Source organism: Octodon degus, unplaced genomic scaffold (genome assembly GCF_000260255.1).
Source record: "Octodon degus isolate 3935 unplaced genomic scaffold, OctDeg1.0 scaffold00035, whole genome shotgun sequence".
Classification (NCBI taxonomy): Eukaryota; Metazoa; Chordata; class Mammalia; order Rodentia; family Octodontidae; genus Octodon; species Octodon degus.
The window spans coordinates 3,599,077-3,611,338 of NW_004524611.1; the positions used below are offsets into that span (position 1 = coordinate 3,599,077).

Sequence of the window (12,262 nt, forward strand, 5' to 3'; positions counted from 1 at the left end):
ACCTTAGAAAACTCTACCATTGTGGGATCGTTTTCTTTTTGTTGTTTTGGCTTTTATTGTTGGGGTGTCTTTTGGAAATAACGTCTCACTTTACAGTTCAGGCTGTCCTTGAACTCATGGGGACCCTCCTGCCTCTGCCTCCTGAGTGCTGGGATCATAAGCATGCCCCATCATGCCCAGGGAGTCAGTACACTCTTGCCAGCAGGGCGCATGTCCTCAGTTTCTTGTCCGTTACTATAACAGAAGGCCTGAGGCTGGGTAGATTTATAAAGAGAGAGTATTTATTTGGGCTCAGGGATCGGTACGCTGGCACACCCGAGATCAAGCTGGGGCACATGCGGAGGGTCTAGCACTGAGGCAGAACAGCAAACTGCAGCAGCAAGTGGGCGTGGGCACCAGCCTTTGTTACGGCTGCTGTCCTGCATGAGCTCACTCTCAAGACGGCAAGAGCTCACTGCCATGAGAATCGAATCCAGTCTCCCAGGAAGCATTAAACCCTCCTAGCTAGTTTATAAAATGTATATGTATTGAGATTTCAGCTGGGCTTCTGCTTCGGAACCAGTACCAAACAGAATCACAAATGCTGTGCGCCAACAGGATGGAAGGCAGCCAACTGTGTTACGCAGGCAGCTGATAGGGGAACGCTCCCAAAACATCAGCCCAGAGCCCAGTGTGGGCTTCGCTTTATGGACTTGCAAGCAGGAAGCACAAAGGCTGAAAGCACAGCGCGCATTTACTGGATGGCATCAGTTATTTTTCACTGCTGAGCAGAAAGTCCTTGACATCAGTGAGTAAGCATGTTGTTCATCTCATTGCTGGGAAGTACCGGCCGTGCAGTTCTATGCGGTCAGCCTGAGCCGCTCCAGGCTGTCTCTGGTGTCGTACGTCAAAGACGAGCTACGTGTTAGGCTTCAGATCTCATCTCGTCCTACCATGGTGTCAGACTACTGGGCGATTTCAGTGGGGTTTTTTGTTTGGTTTGGTTTGGTTCTTTATGTATTTGGTACAGGGTCTCACTACCCAGATCGGATTTGGAGTGATCCTCCTGTTTCAGCCTCCTCAGCGCTGTGATTACAGGTGTGCACCACCACGCCTGGACTCAGTCACCAGCGAAGCTCTCCCAGGGGAGGCCTGGAGCAGCATGCAGGCCCAGGAATCAAACCCTGGTCCCTGAGCTTGCCAAAGCTGGTGCTCAGTCCACGAGGCCATCTCACCAGCCCTTCAATGTTTTTTAAAGAGAATACAAATAGTAAAAGATAAATACATAAACAAAATAAAATTTAAAAATCAGAAATGATATAGAATTTCACTAAACAAAATGATAGGAATTCAACAATGTTTTTTTTTTTTTTTGGTGGAACCAGGGATTGAACTCAGGCCCTTGCACTTGCCAGGGAAGCACTTATTCCACTGAGCCATCTCCCCGGCCCCTAAGGATTTTTTTTTTTTTTTTTTTTTTTTTTTTTTTTTTTGGTTCCTCGAATGCCTTCAGGGCACTTTTGGCCAGCGGGAGAGTTGTGAGGTTCGAACTCCAGCAACCTGAGGCTGACAGCTTTGTGGAAGCAGCCACTTAAAGGACTGCAACAATGTTTATTATGTTGCACATTGTTGTCTTCAAATAGTTGTTCAGACTGCCAGATATAAACATGCAAAATTGCTCAAAACAGTTAAAGAGAAGAAAAAAATTGCTTAATTTTTAAAGTAATTTTAAGCATTAACTGTTCCTTTCAATAGATCCTAGACACATAACCAAAATCTCAGGTATTCTGCAAAAGAACAGAATATACAAAACTATTAGTGGGCCAGGGAGATAGGTCAGTACAATAAGCACTTGCCTGGCAAGTGCAGGGTCCTGAGTTCAATCCCCAGTACCAAAAGAAAAAAAAAAAAAAATTAGAGAAAACCAACAGAGCACCTGTAGAGGAAAGCCTCTCAGAATTACTGCAGATTTCTCAACACAAACCATTAAGTCAAGAAGAGCTTAGAGTGAAGCATTTTAGGTCCTGACACAATGTCCAACACAGATTGATGTGTCCTGCAAAACCATCTATCAAACTTAGTGGAGAAATAGGCTTCTTCCACGACAATGACCAGCTGAAGAAATTCATGACCACCAAACCAACCCTGCCAAGGGTACTGACAGATATTCTAGAAAGGGATAAAATGACCTTAACTTCAAGAACAACAGTAGAAAGGGACCACTAAGCAGAGCAAGCAATTAACTTTTAAAAATTTCCATCATCCGGGGCCAGGGAGATGGCTCAGTAGAATAAGCGCTTCCCTGGCAAGCGCAAGGGCCTGAGTTCAATCCCCGGTTCCACCAAAAAAAAAAATTTCCATCATCCTTCTGGCAGATAGAACAAATTAACACAACAAGTGGTGCTCGCCCTCAGACGGCAAAAGCCTGGGGTCAATATTTGTAGGAAAAACCTGCAAGACCTCCCATCTTCCAGACTCCTCCTAGATCGCCCGTGTCTTTTCCCCTTTGTGGAGGGGGCTTCACAGTGACAGGGGAAGGCAGAGGGCAGATTACACCTCTCAGACCCAGAATGAGGAGGGCAGTCTCCTCCATGGAGTGTGGGGGCATGTCTGCCTTGGATCCCAGTGCCACTACACTCTCCCCACCCTCAGGGTGGGACGGAAGACTGCTCCCAGCTGTCTGCTGGCATCGAGCCTCCAGACAGAGCCTCTGATTTCCTGGGGCTTGAAAGATTGTAGGTCAGAGCTGAGGCACCGACCCCAGAACACCACACACTGCCTCGATGCGTTATGTACGTTGTTCTTTCTGCTTCAGCGCGCCCTCCTGTCTGCCTACTGTGGAGGCGGTCACAGGCCTCCTGCCTAGCGGGGCTCACCGCGCTCACCTACTTCCCGCCAGTCTCACAGTCACTCAAGCTTCTCCTTTCTTCATGGAGAAATAAACCCGGGTTCAGCCCTGGGCCAAGGCCTTGGTTCTGAGAGCCATCGCTGCCGCTGGACACAGGACCCCCGGGCGCCCCACCAGTTTGGATCTATTATTGCATCTTTGTTTATACCACGGATTGCACTGGGAGTGGAGTTAACTCAGTAGAATTCTAGCAATGTTCCCATGCACAATGTTCACAAATACAAACTTCCCAGACGACTACAAGGAGGACCAGGAAGGGCTCCCCGGCCTCTGTGTTCTGCATTTGAAATGCGGGCCTGGACTGTCTTCACAAGCTGCCAAATGGCCTTCAGCGCAATTGCACCTTCTCCTACTTCCTCCATGACTTCAGGTGCACTGAGTGACCGAGTGTCACTGTCCACAGCATCCACCCCGATGGCCAGCCCTGAGTCCAGCCACAGTGACAAGGGCCACTGTCACCAGGACACAGGAGCTGCACACTGGCATGAGCCTGGCTCTGCAGCAGCCTTGGTCTACCCCTCTGTAAGACTTCAACAGTGAGGGCTTCTCCCCTCAGACCCTGCGAGGGCACAAGGAGCCAGAAGGGAAGGGGATTTCTACCGTGGTTCCATGTGGAAGGGACTTAGCACATCCTGGGCTTCTGCCCTCTCCAGATCCTTTGCAAAACATTTCCACACATGAACACGGACGGGGTCTCCAGAGCTCCTCTTCCGAGGGAGCCTCTTGTCAGCCTCAGAGATTGGAGTTGGTGGACTTTCTACAGCTGCCCTTCCTGTCCCTGTACCCCTAGCTCTGATTTGGACTGGACTCTTCCTGTGCCCGGTGGCAGCCAGGCCAGTCAGCAGGCGGTGAGGAGGCTGATCCCTTCCAGGCTTTAAGGGCTTCCCAGCCTGGGCCCAGAAATGTTGCCTGCCTCATTGTAAACCACAGGGAAAAAAAAAAAAATTAAAGCCACAAAATAAGGCTGGGCATGGTGGTGCCACCTATAATCCCAGCACTTGAGAGGCTGAGGCAGGAGGATCGCAGGAGTCAAGGCCAGCCTGGGCTACCTGGCAAGACCTTGTCACAAACAGGCAACAGATGCCATGATGCAAAGCAGTTCAGCCACTGTGGAAAACAGCACAGCAGTTCCTGGAAGTGTTCCACACGCAGTTACCACGGAATTTAAGCGCCAGGAATGTGCATGCGATCATGCAGAACAGAGCGGGGCCAGGTCAGAGTGCCCCATGTCCCCAGCGGCCTCGCCCCCAGGGCCTGCAAGCACCCACCCGGGCTGCCTGTGAGTGGACACGTGGGCTGGGCTCCCCCGTGAGTGAGCGCGCATCGTGCTGCATGAGCCACAGCTCTGCAGTGGTCACAGGAGCCAGAGGAGGAGCAGGACCAAGTCGGCCAGCTGGGGAGAGGTCACCTGCCCCTCCCTGGGCTGCAGAGGGCGGGGACAGCTGCCCAGGGTCCCCTGGCCTCTCTTCCCAGCCCCTCTCTCCGGTGCACAGCTGGGAGGGCCCCTGCTGCTTCCCACGGCTGTCACTGCTCCCAGGTGGCAGAGGTCACAGTGGATCCAGGCCAGTGCTGATGCTGGACCCCAAAGCCTAGTGACCAAGATGCACACAGCCACCTGGGAAAGCCCCCAGCATTGGTCTCTGCATTTTTATTTTTTAGTTTATTTAAATGTAGTGGTACAATTTAGGCAAATGTAATAACCACACTCATCATGGGGAATTTAGTGGGTTTTGTTTTGTTTTGTTTTTTAAGAATACAAAATAGAAAAAAAAAATACAAAATAGTAAAAAAAATTATAAAAAAAGAAAAAAAAATTATACAAAATTTCATTAAACAATGTAGTAGAAATTCACTGATGGTTGCTACATTGCATGATGTTATCTTCAAATTAGTTGTTGTTTAGGTTAGCAGATGTAAATCTGCAAAATTGGTTAAAACAAAATAAGACAACAACAACAAAAGCTATAAGGAATTTTTAAAAGGGAGAATAAAAAGAAAAGAAATGTTGAGCATTAACTGCTCCCTTCAAAAGACCAGCAGAAATCCGTAGTACAGTTATCCAAGCCGCCCTGCATATATACCTAAGCACACAATTACGGGGAATGTGTATCTGTACCCAGTATGTCTGATTCCTCTGTTTTCTCATTCCCATCCTCCTTTCAAGCCTCTCCCCTTCCTGTTCACAGAGCTTTCTTTCCATTTCATCATTCTTTTCTCATTTTCCTTTCCGTTCTTTCCCCCTCCCACTTCCCCAGTTCCCTTTTACTTTTGAACAATTTCTTCGTGTTTCACAATATATACTACTACCTTTTTTTTCTTTCACTGTGCAGTTCAGGCTGGCCTTGAACTCACTTTGTAGCCAGGACTGGCCCCAAAATCACAGCGAGCCTCCTGTCTCGGCCTCCCGGGTGTTGGGATAACAGGCGTGCGCCACCATGCCTGGTTTATATTATACATTTTTGTTCATATTTACATTTTCAGTTTTCCGTTTCTCACCAGAGAGAGAAAGAGAGAGGGAGAGATGGGATATTCACATTTTTAACAGCAACGCAACGGTTGCCGCTCAGCACATGTCTCCCCCACAGTGCTGCCACGACTTCCGTGGCTGTCCAGACCTGGCAAGCAGGGTGGCGGGAACATGTGACCCAGCCCTCAGGCAGGGGACAAGTGTCCTAGCGCCCAGCACAAGGAGCTGCTAAAAGTAGGGTGAGACCAGCTGCCCCCAGAAGGAGATGCAATGGACAAAGGGACCCCATGGGAAAGAGACCCCTAGACTGGCCGTCCGGGGAGACGTGGAACCATGTCCTGAGCCTCCCACAGGTAAGCCCTACCCCGACCTCCTAGGTGCTTCAGCCGGACCCTGCCCAGGACAAACACGTGTGTGACAGAAAGGAAGGAGGGGCGGGGCGTCCTCTTGGGACACCTGCTGGAACCCGGCTCTGCAGGAAGCCTGTCCTGCCCCAACTCTGAAGGCCTTTCCATGGCACTGAACCTGGCCCCACCAAGACCGTGTACACCCCTAGAAATTGCAGCTGCTGCACGAATGGACACAGCCATGCCCTGGAAGAGGTGGAGAGGGCCTCCTCATGCCGCACCAGCTCACCAGCAAGGGCCACAGGGTCTGTCCCCTCCCCCGCCTCCCAACAGGTCACCACGACCACTGTGGCCTGCCCTCCCACAGACGGATGGGAAGGGTCTCTCGGTGGTGGGACTGTGCCAGTGCACACGCTCACTGTGCACTCTGGGTCTCTCTCACTCCCAAAGGCTCAGCAGTTTAGAGTGAGGCTAGCAGACTACAAGAACCCTGCGCTTGACCGCAGATTCCTTCATACGTGAGCTCAGGACCGACTGCGCTGTGGGGAGAGGGAGTCCCTGGTTGGAGGTGGAACCCGGAGTGGACCCAGAAGGCCCGTCTCCCTCCCGACTCCTCCCTTCTCATTCGGCTTCCCAGCTGCCTTGAGCATAGCAGCTTTGCTTCACCACATACACCCTTGCACCAGGACACTTTTGCCTCTGAGCCAGCGAACCATGTACCGAATACCCCGAACCGTGAGCCACATTAAAACTCTCCTTATGTGGTATGTGTTGGGTGTTTGGTCCCAACAACAGGAAAGCTAATACACTGTATCCACAGGTCAGTCATAGCTTTACCTCCTTCCAAAGTGGTGACAACGCACCCTGCAGAGGGCCCTGCAAGGCAAACCCATCCCCAGCACTGACTGTGGCAGAGGATTGGCAAGGACTGAGATCCGGACCCTAAGCCTCCATCCCACGAAGGAGAGAGAGCCGAGTTCCAGTCTTCTCCCATCAGCGGCGTGCAGGTGTCTGTTTCCATGTGTCTCTATGCACATGGGCACGTGTGTACAAGTGTGGTACATGCAGCATATGTGTGCATCCGTGTGTGGGTGCACGTGTGTGTCTGAGCGCCTATACATGTGTGCATAGGTCTCACAGACATGTATGCATGTACACATCTGTGGCCGCCGCTGCTCCCAAATCCCACCCCACTTCGGAGACAGCTGCCCTGGCTTGGGGTTGCTCCACCTCCTCTCCCGGTCACAACATGAACAGCCCTAAGGAGGAGCAGTCCTAGGTGGAGCTCTTTCTACACTGTGTGTCAGTGACGGATGTGCCACTCTGTGATTCGCTTTCCAACGTATGGTGATGTCTCCAAGATTGCTCTCCACTGTTGGGGGAGCTGTTTGCATGCGGTGTCACCACACTGTGCCCTCTGGGGGCCCCAGGCCATGTGCACACCTTTCTGGCACAGAATGGCACGCAGGTGTGGGGACCCGGCTTTCGAGGCTGAAGACTTTCCCACAGCATTCTCACTGCTGTCTCCTGAGTCGCGGGAGTGCTCCGGCAGCTCAGAGACCAGCAGATGGGGAGTGGGCAGATTGTGGGCTTTAAATCTGGGTTTAGGGCAGGGGAGATAGCTCAGTAGAATAAGTGCCTGCCTGGCAAGCACAGGATCCTGAGTTCAATCCCCAGTACTGCAAAAAATAAATAAATAAATAAATCTGGGTTTAAACGGGACCGGCCAGACAGCTCAATGGATTAAAGTGCCTGTTTAGGAACAGGGTTCCATCCCCGGCATGGCGGCCCTGCCCCCAGGGCGCACTGAGAAGTGGCTGACACTGGATGTGGTGGAGTGTCCCTATAATCCAAGCGCTGGGGAGGCTGAAAACAGGAGTTTAATCTGTGTAGTCAGACTCATCTCACTATGAGTCTGATCTGTGTAGAGAGACCCTGTACTAAATACAAAAAATAAAATCTGGGTTTAAAACATGGGTTATGGAGCCAGGGAGATGGCTCAATAGGATAAGCGCTTGACTGGCAAACGCAAGGATCTGAGTTCAATCCCCAGTTCCACCAAAAAAAAAAAAAAAAAAAACAAACATGGGTTAGTGCTAGGATTCGTTTTGTTGTCTCTGTGGTCACTTACAAAACCAAACCATCATGTTGTCCCTTTTGGGCTGGGGTGGCACTGTTGCTATGTGACAACCCTGGACAGGCAGAAGGCTCAGTGGGAAACCAGGAGCAGGGGCACCTCTCCAGCTCCCTAGCGAGGGTACTGCGGGCGCGGTGGGCCAACCTGGACCAGCTTGCCATCCTGTGTGCTAGCTGGGGTTGCGCGCAGCAGGCAGCAGTGTGGTTTTCTGAGCTCTTTGCTGGAGCAAGGTCTTAACCAGTTTTGGAAATCAGGATGATCGGTACCATCAGAACAAACCTAGTTACGTTCCAAATCCTGACCTGTGGAAAGGGTCCTTTGGGCCAGGGGGTGGGGGGGATAGAGGAAGGGCGGAGGGGAGCGTCTGTCCAGATGCGGAGAGACCTGGGCGTGAGCTTAGACCTCGCAAAGTCTTGGGTGACCTCTGGAGGGATGCAGGTGACATGCTTGAAGCAAGGGACTCTCGCTGTTCGTGCCCCGTGGGGGCTGAATGGCCCTGCTTGGGTGAAGCTCAGAATCCCGAGGGGCCTCTGCAGAGGGCACGGCCTACACACGCTCCCACCCTTGGGTCCGCACGCCCTGCCTGCGCCCCTCCACCCCAGCTTCATAAACAGCACTGGCCGAAGGAAACCTTAGCCGCAGGTCTCCGAGGTCTGACAACTGCCTTGCTGGAGACCAGAGGCCGGAGACGTGCGCTACCAGCAGTGGCCAGCAGGGGGCGGGGCGGCGCCGGCTGAGCCCGGGCCCTTATCTCTGCCGCGGCCACCGGCAGCGTCAACGTGCTGTCAGTCACTTACCAGGCACCCACTCCAGAGAGGACGTGACTCAGTGCACAGGTTCCCCAAGACTCCCCAGCCCTTCTGGTGGCAGCTAGTCCCCGCCCCTCCTGGGCTTCCGTCCTGCTGTCAGGCTGTGTCTCTCCCTCTCCTCCCAAAGACGCTGCTGGGAGGGGCAGGAGGACACTCTGCACCTGCAGGGGCTGAGGGGGTCGAGGACCTCCTGGGAGACCCTGTGCCCACCTGCCCCGCAGCCCAGCCTGGCCCAGCACTCGGAGGACGCGCAGCTCTCCTGAGGACACAGGGGGCTACGTGGCCGTGGCGAGGCCCAGCTGGGTTCCGGGGCACAAAGGACTTGAAGATGGAGCAGCTCCCCTGGCTCCTGCAGGGCCCTGCCCTCGGGTGAGGGTGAGGCGGGCCCTGGGGCTGGTCCCTATGGCAGCCCTTGCACCGGAGAAGGTGGGAAGCACAGGGCTTTGGGGCAAGCCACTCCCCCTGGGGTGCTGAGTGGCCCTGCTGGGGTGAAGTTCAGAATCCTGAGGGGCCTCTTCAGAGGGCATGGCCCACACGCGCTCCCCAGGTCCACACGCCCTGCCTCTGCCCCTCAAGCTCAGAGCCAAAACTGCCAGGCAGGACTTCTGAGCTCCAGCATGGGCCTCGGCGCCCACCATTATGCAAACCCAGCTGGGGCTCTGAATAGCCACCCCAAGTGAGGGAGCCAAGAAGTCGCCGGGAGTGGGGGGCACCGGGGAGCCAGAGGTGTCCCGAGAGCAGCCTTCCCCACATTGGGACCTGAGCTGCCGCCTCCCCAAAGCCAAAGTGCACCCCCTGTGTCCCTGTCCACCCACTCTGAAGCTAGATGGAAGAACCCAGGCGACAGCAGGAGGCTAGGCACTCTAGGGGAAGGACACCAGGACACGTGTCCTGAACCCAGAGATTCCCATGGATCAGAATCAGAGGGCACAGGCACGGCCCACACACGCCGGCAGGCACAAGGTCTCCCCAGTCCCGCTAAGGACTCCAAGGGGAGATTGGGAAGGGAACTTGTAAAGCCCTGCAAGAAACAAGCTGGCTACCGTGGTTATCAAATTCCCTCTTTATTCACATGAATTGTATCAAATTTTAAAATCCTCACATCTTTCCCTAACAAGAGTTCAGATTCAGCCCAAAGTTCTGAAAAAAATAAAAAAATCTGGAAAGCAAGATAAAGTCACTGAAACGTGCTAATGCTGACGTCCCGTGTGGGTGATCGGCGAGGATTCCTCTCCTCTGAACTGCAAACTGTTCCCCAGATCCTCACGTGCAGTGTGCTCCGGGGGACGCCAAGGGGACCTGGACGGCAGTGTCATGGGCGGGGACCTGGGTGGCCGGGACCGAGAGTGGCGAGGGGCACTCAGGCCCGCCCCAGACTCTTCCCGATGAAGTGGCCCACCAGGCGCTGCGGCCGCTGCTGGTACTCGGCTAGCACCTCGTGCGGGCTGCTAATCTGGTCCCCTTTCAGCCGGTCCAGGAGGGTGACACACACCACGGCCGCTGCAAAGAGCAAAGCCAACACGTCATGCGCACGCGCACATCTCCAACTCAGTCCCGGGAGGAGCAGGGAGGACCGCAGACTGAGGAGTGCCCCGCCTGTCCCCTCTGGGCCCCGGGACCTGCTCATGCTTGGGCAGGGACAGGCTGTCGAGAGAGTGGGAGTCAGGAAAGCGCTGGGTCAGTGAGTTTGGGGAAGCTCTCGCTGCCCTGAAATTCAATGTCCACCTCCATCATCCATTTTTTGGTCTGGTGACGCGAAATCTGACTGCCACCAGAATTTCAAGGTCTTCAAATGCTCTGGAAGCTGCGCTTTCTGACTTGCCTCTTTCCTTGCTTCCCTGCATCCCCAAGCCAACTCAGGGCCTGGGGGCAAATGGGACATGGGGGTCCAGCAGGAAGCCTGAGGGTGCTCAGATGTGTGTGTGACAATCAAAGGGGAAGCACAAGCCGCCTCACTCAGAAATAGACGTGGAAGAAGCCAGTACCAAGTCCCCAGGGCCAGGGAGCAGGTGCAGGGCACCCCAGCCGCTGCGCCACCCACCTCGGAGGCCACAGGCGCTGCACATGGCAGCGAAGACGGAGGACTCCATCTCGATGTTGCGGATGCCCGCGGCGTGCGCAGCCCGCAGGTAGTCCTGCTTGTCCTTCTCTGTGTAGGAGCAGAGGGCGCCATCCAGACGGCCTTGGCCTGCAGCACCGAGACCACACGCACGCTCATCCGGGTGCATCCAGCACCCCCACCCCCACCCGGTCCTCAACCAGTCACTGTCCCCACCAGGAGCGCAGCCCGGCCCCCGCCCCATCTCACCCTCGTAGAAGTCCAGGGTGCACATGGTGTTGCCCACCACCGTGGCGAACTCGCTGAGGTCCCCAGAGCAGCGCAGCAGCTCCTGCACCAGCCCCTCGTCCAGGTCAGTGCTGCGGACCACCCGCTTGCCCAGGATGATCTGCTCAAACTCCGGCTTAAAGCAGGCGTCCACAGCCTGCCGGGTGATGACCACAGAGCCAGGCTCCAGACCTGGGGATAAGAGGAGCGGATGTGACAGCCCTGCGGGGCAGGGAAAGGACCCTGACCTTCTGACCTTCCTCACTCTGCTACATCAGAGTTCCAGGTGTGTTTAAGTGACCCCACCTTGTCTGCTCAAAACAAGTATAAAAACAAAAAATGGCACCAAAAGCTCTAGCCTCCCAAAACCAGCTCTGCTGACCTCCAAATCCCATGCTGGGAGAGCAACTCAATTCAAAGGTGCTGGGTTCTTCCCCAGTACTTAAAAAAAAAGGAAGAAAAGAAGTCCTGTATCAAAAAAAAAAAAAAAAAAAAAAAGATGAAGAGGAAGTCGTGTATCAAAACCCTAGACCCAAGGCAGTGATGGAGCAGTGGCAGGGCCCTGCAAGATACCAAGGTCCCAAGTGCACAGTCTTCATGAACGGGGCTGGCACCCTCAGAACGAGATTTCTGAGATGCCACATGCCTCCCCCAGAGTAATCCCACAGTGGCAAGCAGTGTGTGGGCCAGGAAGCAGGACCCCTGCCACTGGCCCTGCTGGACGCTGGCTTCACTTTCAGCTGCAGAGCTGAACAGGCTACAAGGCCTGCAGACTGAGGGTGCAGCTCCCACAGCCCAGGGGTCCAGAGCACCACACCCCTCTGCAGATCCGCACTGCAACATCGAGGTGGGGGGGGCACAGAGCTTCCCATAGCCCCCACAGGGCTGCTGCCACGAAAGACTGCACTGAAGCCTGGTGTGGTGGCCCACACCTGTGACCTCAGCATTCTGAAAGGCTGAACCAGGAGAACCATGGGGTTCCAGCCCGCCCAGGCAGCTCAGAAACTGAGCAAGGCCCTGCCTCTAAAAATGAAAATAAAAAAGAACTGGGAATGTAGCTCTGCAAAGGCGGGGTTCAATGCTCAGTAGGGGGAAGGAGGAGCAGGAGGAGCAGAAGAGCCAGGCATGAGGGCGTACACCTGTAGTCCCAGCTTCTCTGGAGGCTGAAGCAGGAGGATCACATAAGCCCGAAGCCTGTGAGACCAACTTGACAACACAGCAAGATGCTCTCAAGAAACTTTCAAAACTTTAAAAAAAAAAAATTTTAAGGGGCCGGGGAGATGGCTCAG

The 12,262-nt window shown here is 54.1% G+C and overlaps 1 protein-coding gene across 1 annotated transcript; it reads right to left on the bottom strand.

Moving 5' to 3' along the window:
• Positions 1-9,701: 9,701 nt before the first annotated feature.
• Positions 9,702-11,816, bottom strand: LOC101573035 (uridine phosphorylase 1-like). The gene is made up of 4 exons (XM_023714302.1): positions 11,809-11,816; positions 10,956-11,239; positions 10,689-10,835; positions 9,702-10,147 (listed from the first exon to the last, which is right to left on the bottom strand). Exons 1-4 carry the CDS (start codon positions 11,814-11,816, stop codon positions 10,008-10,010), a joined length of 579 nt encoding a protein of 192 aa, XP_023570070.1. The 3' UTR covers positions 9,702-10,007.
• Between the last annotated feature and the right edge of the window lie 446 nt (positions 11,817-12,262).